Source organism: Cinclus cinclus, chromosome 1 (genome assembly GCF_963662255.1).
Source record: "Cinclus cinclus chromosome 1, bCinCin1.1, whole genome shotgun sequence".
Lineage (NCBI taxonomy): Eukaryota > Metazoa > Chordata > Aves > Passeriformes > Cinclidae > Cinclus > Cinclus cinclus.
In genome coordinates, this window is record NC_085046.1 from 49111372 (window position 1) to 49121089 (window position 9718).

General features: G+C 43.5%; 1 protein-coding gene across 3 annotated transcripts in view; it reads right to left on the minus strand.

Annotated features, from left to right (window-relative positions):
• PDCD6IP (programmed cell death 6 interacting protein) overlaps nucleotides 1-2866 on the minus strand; it is a 31256-nt gene extending 28390 nt beyond the window's left edge. For 2 of the 3 annotated variants that reach the window (XM_062509850.1, XM_062509846.1), the window contains exon 1: nucleotides 2592-2866. In XM_062509850.1, the coding sequence (XP_062365834.1) occupies nucleotides 2592-2797 (206 nt within the window). In that variant the 5' untranslated portion in view covers nucleotides 2798-2866. The remainder of the gene's footprint in view (nucleotides 1-2591) is intronic. The other variant, XM_062509857.1, reaches the window with a different exon arrangement.
• Between the last annotated feature and the right edge of the window lie 6852 nt (nucleotides 2867-9718).

Consider the following 9718-nt stretch of genomic DNA (forward strand, 5'->3'; position numbering starts at 1 on the left):
TTGGAAGGCAAGGAGAATTTCAGAGGAAACACAAGGCATTTAGACACTTGTGTACCTCAGCTGGATACTTCAAACTTCTGGATATGCAGACAATTTACAATAACTGTGCCTTACAGAATAATTAAGAAAATATACTACAAAAATATTCTTACAGAGTAAGAGCAAACTTATTTTCTAGCAACTGTAATGAATTTAAATGGTCAGTCATGGACCAAACATTCATAACTTGTCAGAAATAAGGGAAAACATACATCTGATTGTTTTATCTTCTCTAACTTACAGTTAATTCAGACCTTCATCTTATCTCACTTCCACTATAAAAGGAACAAATATTCTCAAGCAACACAATTAAAAATGCAGGTATTTTAAGATAGGAACTTTTCATGGGCAGGATATCACTTCATCTTTACATCAGTCCAGAGTCACATTCAACAGCTCCAGTCTACTGCAACAGCATCTGGGCCAACTATTAGTCTGCTGATCACCAATCACCAGCAGAAAGAACATATCACTGCCTATGAAATTGACTCAAAGCTGGCAGTTATGCAATTGTAAGTGGTTTCCCTTGATAATTCAGAGGGAAAACCTGAGGTGAAATTTCATACTATGGATAAATTCATTTAATAATCTTGCTGGCTCTGAAACAGGGAGGTCCTGCTCAGCCTCTTGGTTTTCCACAACACTATTTTATTTATATTTGCACCATCTCTGATGTTCATCTTACCCTCCACTGAACTCATTTGAGTTGTTCAGAATACCATGCATACATCCTGCCTTCCAGAAAAAGTGTAAGGATCTGAATTGAAAAGTGGGCTGCCTTCTTTTGGTGCTGTAGAGCAACAAAGTGAAGTCACACAATGTGGCTGGGGCAGACAGGGATTTCAGACAGAAACTAACAACAAATATGATTGGTACCTTCAGAAAAGGAAGCTCAACTCCAGCACACAAGGGAACATAATAGTATGCTTTTCAATTTGGCTAGCAAAGTCCCTCTTTCAGTTCACAGATGCTCACAATCTTCCCTAACTTCAAAGGCATAAACACAAGTACCTTCAAAAGCATACACATAGACAGAAATAGAACAGGGAACTACAAAGCTACTGTAAAACACAGTCAATAGAATCAGAGCTTTTACAGCCCAAAGACACAGTGATAGGTTGATAATCACCAGTAACTTATTTCACAAAACTTGCCTTCTTTTCAAGAAGGCATTTGTTTAGGTGGGTTTTGAACATGTCCAAAGATGGAGAATCCATATCCTCCCTGGACAACCTGTTCCCATGCTCTGTCACCTTCAACATAAACAATTTCTTCCTCATGTTGAGGTACAACTTCTTGTGTTTTAACTTATGGCCATTGCTCCTCATCCTGTCACTGGGCACCACTGAGAAGGGACCAGCACCATTCTCTTAAAACTCGCCTTTGAGGTATTTATCTGCACTAACACAATCCTTTCCAGTCTCCTCCAGGTTAAACAGGTACAGCTCCTCAGAAGAGAGATACTCCAGACCCCTAATCATCTTTGTGGCCCTCCTCTGGACCCTCTCCAGTAGCTCTTTCTTCTCAATACTGCAAATCATAAGTGTTTTAGAGAGACAGGACAATGGAACTATTAGTCCTAATGCAGGCTTTATGAACTTCACCAAGCAGAAGGCACAGATGAATACTTTGCTCATCTAACCTATGGTAACTCCAGCACCACAGAGACCCCATTAAACTTCCGGACAGCAAACTGTGTTAAGCAGAAAAAAAGAAAGGGTGTGACTTTGCAAATACATTATGAAGCTGCTAAATATAGAAAACAAAAGGAAATCGTGTCAGTAACAAAATACGAAACCAAATACACACACAGAACTGAAAGGAAGTTAAAAAAAAAGCTGTAATAGCAAAAGGTAACACTGAAAAGAAAGAAACACCGATCCTCTATGGAAAACAGAATAGTCTGTCAGGGGTACAAATTAGAAAAAGCAAAACTTATATTCGAAGAAACTTCTTACTGTGAGGGAGGTGAGGGGCTGGCAGAGAGACTTGCCCAAGGAGGCTGAGGATGTCCCAACCCTGACATTATTCGAGGCCATGCTAGACAGGGCCTTGAGCAACCTGGTCTAGGGGAAGGTAAGTGTCCCTGCCCGTGGCAGAAGAGGGGGAGGGGGGCTAGGTGATGTTAAAGCTCTCTTCCAAACCTTTAACGTTCTGTGGTTTTACAATTTATACCTACATGTAAGAGCTACTAGCACGACACAAACACTGGGAAGGGGATGTCGATGGGGATAAGGCCTCCCCATCCATGCTGCCATCATGTGACACCTCCACGACACCTGAGCGGCGCGGCGAGGGCCGGGGACCCTGGGATGCAGCAGGACACCCGAGAGCCGGGGCGCCTGTAACGACAGGCCGCCGGAGCCGGCCCGGCAGCCTCGGCCGCTTCCTCCCGGCAGGAGAGACCGCCCACACCTGGGCCCGCCCGCACCTGGCTCCGACTCCGCTACGCCCAGGCCCCGGAGCTGCCGCTGGGACCTCGCGGGGAATCAAGGCTCGGAGAGACGAAGGGGGGGGAAGGAGGAAGATGGGGGGGTGGGGGGAGGCGCTACCTGAGGAGGGTTTCCAGGGCGCTCTCGTGTTTGTCGAGCGGGCGGCCGAGCGCGCTCTTGCGGAGCCTGCTGAGCTCCTCGGCGGCGCGGCAGTGCTCGGCCTGCGCCTCGGCGCCCGAGTAGCTCTGCTGAATGAACTTGCACAGTGGCTTGGCCAGATCCACCTCCGAGGCCTTCTTCAGCTGCACCGAGATGAAGTTCGTCATGGCCGCCACCGGGCGGGCAAAGCCGCCGCCACCACCGCTGCCGCTCTTCGCTGCCGCCTTAGGCTCCCCTTCCCCGTCCGCCGCCGCGCTTCCGGGAGCGCCGCGCACGCACCGCGCCCTGCTCCGCCTCCCGCGCCGCACTCCCGGCGTCACTCCCGGGAGCGAGGGGCTGTGGGAGCGGCTCGTGAGGGGAGTGGCTTCTAAGGGGAGCGCCCAGCCGTGACGTTCACTAGGCGGAGAGTCGGTCGTGACTCACGAGAGGCGAGTTCACCGATCGTCAAAGCTTTACGCTGTTTACACGTATTAACAAACGAAGGCATCCGCGTTTACTGGCTCTAATAACTATCTTTATAATTAGTGCTCAAATTCCTATTTTCTAGTTATATCTGTCTCTTGTGCTGCTAATTAATCTGCAGGCGCAGTTCTCTCCATTTGAGTCTGGGTACTGCTGGGTTCTGCCAGGTTCTGCCGTCCTCACTCTTGGTGGCTCTTGTCCAGACAGACCGTTTTGCGATTATCTTCTCTTATTCTCCAAACAAAAAGGTTAGCCAAGTGTGCAAACAGATAGAATGCCAGGATCGTTAGTGTTGGAAGGGAAATCCTCTAGTCCAACAGGCCTGCCAAGGCAGGGTCACCTTGAGTAGGTGACACAGGAACGTGTCCAGGTGGGTTTGAAGTGTCTCTAGAGGGGAGACTCTATGAGTGCCCTGGGCAGCCTGTTCCAGTGCTCTGCCACCCTGAATTGTAAAGTTCTTCCTTCTGCTGTGATGTGAAATTTCTTGTGTTGTAGTTTATAGCAATTGCTCCTCACCCTGTTGCTGGATACCATCAGTAAGAGTTTGGCACCATATAGTGCTCACAATGCAATTACTTAATCATACCTGTCTAGCTACTGATTAACAATTTCAGAAAAGGTACAAAATTTAATTCAATCCCCTATTCAAATCTCGAGGGGCTCAAATCTTGATGGGTTTGGTATTATCCCCCTCTATGACTATGAGATTCAGGGTTCAGTATCAGAGTGGTCCCCAGATAAACCCTGTCTGTCAGAGGTCAGCACATTGAGTGGGTCCCCAGGAGGGCAGTGACCTTGAGTACTCGAGATGTGACTGCAGAGCTTGGCTGTGGCAAGGGAAAACCTCACTGACTGGGAACACAAGCTGTGATGTGGCAGTGAGAGCGGTGGCCTTGAGAAAGGTAGTGCACCAGTCAGGCATATAATGCCTCTCAGGGTCCTGTTCTCAACCCACCCTAAGGGTTGCTGCACTAAATTAAAATGAAACGTGTCTTCTCTGTAGCAAAAGTTGAAATGTCTCTATTGGCAGCAAAATGAATGGATTCTCATGTTGTGTAATCATGGATCAGTTGTTCGTATCATGCCTGCTTTGTGCTGACTCACCCCAGCATGGCTCAGAGAAGTGAAACAGGCACTCAGCCTGCCTGGCTGACTGGTCTGGGGACCAAATGCAGATATTCAGCTCTTGTGCTCATCTCCCCCTTTCTCCTGCCCCTTATTCCAGACAGCTAAATCTCCAAGCCTGATATTTTCATAAGCTGCCACATGATGACACCATAAAAGGAATGGTAAAAGTGCTTTTAAAATTACATATTTGTTCTCATGTTGTAGCAGACCATGAGTTTTTCTGTGAAACAGGAGATCACTCCATACTGAAAGCATTCTATACTAAGCAGAGGTGTCTAAAGTGGTGTGGCATAAAAGGAAAAGGGTAGAACATGGAAAATCAGTCTTAACCACTCCTGTCGCCAGTGGGATGGGCAGCTTGTCCAGTATTAAATGGTCCTGTATGCAATCCAAAGATGCTGTGGCAATGGTAGCCAGGCCTTCTCAGGCACAGGCATAGGAAAGGGGGTGATGGAGTTGTCCTCATTATGCTGCATCCAGTCACCTTCAGTGGGGCCCAAGTGGGTATCCTTTGGAGCTCTGCCAGAATGCTTCTGCTACAAACTTTGCTGTAGTCCCAAAATACGACTATATGTTATATAGTCTACAGTTATACAACTATAAGTTAACAGTTCCTGAATGTGTGCCTGCACCCCTGCACCAAGTAAACCCCCAGTCAAAACCAAGTTGTAATTGATTTAATTTTACATGAGAAGGGTATTTTTGTCCTACAATGAATACAAAAGGTAGGCAGTCATTCCATACTCATATCTGGTGCATGAGCTCCTCAGTGCTTGTTTTCCCTCAAGGCTTTATTGCCTACATACACTTGCAAGTATTTCGGTCTCTTAGCTTGAGTGGAGCTTGGCCTGGGCACACTTTCCTGTTCAGGGAAAACCTCCTCCCTCATCAACTCGCATTCTGATCAATATTAAGATATACTCTTAAGTCTGAGCAGTTTCCAATATCAAGACCTGGAGCGTGGTTAGCCTACACATGTGGCTGCCTATATGGAAGATGCAAGCCCTCAATACCTTCCAGCGTAACACTTACAAACACAGAAAGGGTGTGAACAGGGAAGGGCAAAAACTGCAGCTATGAGATCATAGTTCTACTTTAGAGCACCAGTGACCTTTAAATGGCTGTTGCTTCATGAAGGCAATGACTGATACTTTGCATTCCTGAAAGTCCATCAACACAGCAGAGAAATTTTTCACTTTGTCTTAGAACAAGTTTCCAGAACTTCAAACAAGTGATTTGCTTGTTTCCCACAGATCTCTTAATAAATCAGTACTCCTGAAGGCTTTATTCTGATTATTACAATTACAGTGTTACAAGTAGTAATGGCTTGTCTCCTTGTTATCCATTTCTAGTTAAGTATTATTTCCCAATTTAAAGATGAGGAAGCCACAGTCAGTAGTTATCACTACAGGGGGCATAATCTACATACTCTGACTCAGAGTCCCATGCTTAAAAGAACAAACCATACTTCCTTCTTCAACAGATTTATGATAGTATCTAAGGGAACCACTTTAAGACAGGTTCCCTTAAAATGTTTAAAGTCATGCAGCATAAACACATTATAGCCACATTTAAGCCTTACCATGGTCACTGAGGCATTTGATTTTAGTGTGGATATTAGATGTCCCCAGCTTTCCTCTTTTTCCTAAATAACTCTTTTTTTTTCTGTAGAGTTTAATCATGCTGTTTTATTCATAGCGTAATAATTGCCCTGTAGCAATTGCACTAATTGGCAGAGATGCTATAGCAAACAAATCAAAAATCAGAAAAAGAAGTGATAAGACAGCTAGTTGTTCATTTCATTAAATCTGATGGTGCTCTTTCCTGAAGTTTTATTTTATCACTCAGTTCCAATCCAATTTTGATACTCCTAACATAATTTTTTTGTAAGATAGGGTAAGGACTAAGAATTTTATCACCATTATCTTTTGACCATGAGTTTCAGGAGTGGTTATCATCACTTACCAAAATAAGGGAATGCAGAAAAAGGGTATCTGTCTGATTTGATCTGAATAACCCATATAGTTCTACTATCCATTTGGAAGAAATTGTAAAATTCTTACAACTTATGAATGAATTTTATCCTAGCATCCCATAATCAAAAGCACAAGGAAAAATTCCTACCATTTCCTTCAAATTTGACACTCCTTTACTTTTTGTTTCAAAATTCAGAGGCATTATTAATCCTAATTCCCTCAATTTTAATTTGTACTCATGAAAGTTTAATATTTCTGTTACATAAGGACAGACCTGCATCAGGAGATACATTGGTAGCTAGCTCAGCTGAGCAGAGGCCATGCTTATCTTTGTGCTTGTAGAGCTGCAATAACAAGAATGCTTAGTATGTCATCCTATCCCTGTTCCAATGCTAAATAACAAAAACACATCTTCATAAGTACATCTTCAGTCTACATTTCAGATGTGATACAGGTCCGGATGGAGAGAGGCTGGAGAAGTGGGAAAACGTGTAAATCAATACTCTTAGTACACTTAGAATATAGTGGCAAATACAACCAAGTTGCCTTTCAGCCAGAAGCTAAAGATAGTGACTATGTCTGATTTTTGCTTGAGGAGAGGGTGCTGGGTGGATGGTCTAGAATGAAAAGAGCATCACATGCTTAGTGCCTCAGAAAAGAATGTTGTAGATGTTTGTAGAAAGATATTATGCCAGACCTGAAAACTGTTGGCCTAGGTAAATAATTTTACCTGCTGCGTTGCTCAACATGAGCTGGCAATGTGCACTTGCAGCACAAAAACCAAACCTCATCTCAGGCTGCATCAAAACCAGCCTTAAGGCCAACAGGACAAGGGAGGGAATTCTGCCCCTCTACTCTTCTCTGGTGAGACCCCACTTGGAGTGCTGCATCTAGCTCTGGGGCTCCCAAAATAAGGAAATCATGGACCTGTTGGAGCAAGTCCAGAGGAGGCCACAAAGATGATGAGAGGGCTGGAGCACCTCTCCTATGAAGACAGGCTGAGAGAGTTGGTTTATTCATCCTAGCGAAGAAAAGACTTAATGGAGACCTTAGAGCACTTTCATTACCTAAAGGGGGCTGCAAGAGAGATGGAGAAGCACAAAGGCATACAGCAACAGTACAAGGGGCAATGGCTTTAAACTGATAGAGAGTAGGTTTAGATTAAATATTAGGAAAAATTCTTTACTCCATGGGTGGTGAGACACTAGAACAGGTTGCCCAAAGAAGCTGTGGATGCCTCATCTCTGGCAGTGTTAAAGGTCAGGTTCAACAGAACTTTGAACAGCCTGGTCCAATGAAACGTGTCCTGGCCCATGACAGCGGGCTAGAACTAGATCAGTTTTAAGGTTCCTTCCAACCCAAACTGTTCTATGATTCCATGATAATTTAGATGAACTAGAGCCAAGCAAACAGGGAATTCAACCAACATTAGTGCAATATTTTCCATAAATGCTTATGTATTGGTTTGAAAAGCAAAACCAGTGGCATTTCAACTTAGTAATAAAATTTTTAATAGGGAAAAGAAAAAGGAAAAATAAAATACATGCAATAATAAAAAACAAAACTATTGACAGAATACAACCTGATAGCTTGTTAGTCAGGGTGTTGGTGCAGTCCAATTAAGTGGTGGTTATAGTCTTTTTGGATTATAGATGTGGTTTAGTTGAAGCAGTGGTATTGTAGAAGGTGCAGGTTTTTTTCGAAGGGTCTAGCAATGATGTGGGAAAAAAGCCTGGTTCTTTCTTTGGAATTCAGTGGAAAAAGGTTGTTTTGGTGTTTTAAACTTTAGTTTTTATTTAGGTAGGAAAGGCTTGGCTTTTCCTTTTGGTTGGAGCATTTTTTAATGGGATGATGTAATTTTATTAGTTATACAGTAGGACTTAATGGCCCATTAATAGAAGATACTTTTTACAGAGATAAGGATGATTACTTTTTTTAGATGTTAATAGAATATATATCTTTTATTGTAAACTAGGACATAATTTACTTTTTATTCTATTACCATCTACATTATACTCAAACTAATACATTTTTACAGATATATATAAAATACAGAATGAAACTTTACACATAGTTTTTTTTAAATAAGGTTTTTTTGCGGTACATAATGGGTTTTTCTATTTTTTTGTATTATTTATTAAGTGTAACCAGGTTCTTGAGCAAAAACAATCGTACGGATTGCTTTGCCTTTGCCTGCGGTGGGATTAATTTAAACAGTCTTTCTTAAAATATCTTTTATGTGTACCATAGGGACTTTGTTTTTATTTACTGTATACAGGGGTTTAGATTGGGCAGGACTGGCCTGACTGATGGATTTTTGGATGTTGACTATTTAGGTGGCTTTTGTCAAGTTTGTTTTTTTCTTTTTTGAAGGTTTTTTCACCAAGCGACTTCAGGGTAGTTTTAAGGAGTTTATTGCACTGTTTAACTTTTTTAGCAGTTGGTGCGTGGTAAGGGATATGATCTATTTATTCAATATCATGTTTTTTGGCTTAGGTGTTGATAAGGCCGTTCTTGAAATGGGTTTCGTTGTTTGACTTAATTTTTTTAGGGGTACCATGCTTTTAAAGGACATGTTTTTCTAGGCCTAAGATGGTGGTTTGGGCAGTAGCATGAGGCACAGGGTAGATTAATTATTTTGTGGTTGCTTTTACCATAGTTAGTACGTAGCGCTTGCCTTGGCAGGTTTGGGGAAGGGCGATGTAGTTAATTTGCTAGGCTTTCTTTTACTTGTACTTTGACTATTGTTTACCATATCACAGAGGTTTTACTTGCTGTTGGGGGTTGGTTATTTCCCTTTTCCCTCTGTGGAATTTTCCCCATTGTCATGCTAAGATACCTATTGACTGGGCCCTGGTGGCAAGGGGGAGGGGAGAGAAGAGGGAAACCCCGCGATATCCAAACATCCAGAAGAGCAGACAGAAGGCTCTGGCTCGGCTCATTTCCCTGCAGAGTTCGGACAAGAAGGACGATCGCCGCCTGAGCCCCATGCCTGCCATCCCAGCATCGGGAGACATCCTCACTGCTGTCGGACCCTGCACTGCTGCCTTCTCGCTTTAACCTGCCATCATCCAGCACTCTGCTGAGCACTGGGATCGACACCATGAGTGGAGGGCTCTCTCCATCTCTCTCTCCCACGTGGGACAACGCTGCCTTCACCCCCAGCCCTCCTGCAGCTCTGCAGGACCCGCCCGCCCCCAGCACCGGGAACTGCAGCTCAGGGAAAAGGTGCCTGCAGCCAAAAAACACTGGGACTGAGTTACTGTTCTGTTGGTGGCTAATTTCATAGCTGTTGTTGTTCTTGTTTGTCTTGTTAGTTATACTAGTAAAGAACTGTTATTCCTACCCCAGTATCTTTGCCTGAGAGCTTCCTTAATTTCAAAATCATAATAATCTGTAGGAAGGAAGGATCACATTTTTCAGTTCAAAGGGAGGCTTCTGCTTTCCTTAGCAAACACCTGTCTTTCAAACCAGGACACTTGCTTGTTTGATTGTGGCACAGGTCTTACAGTTTTGGATGAC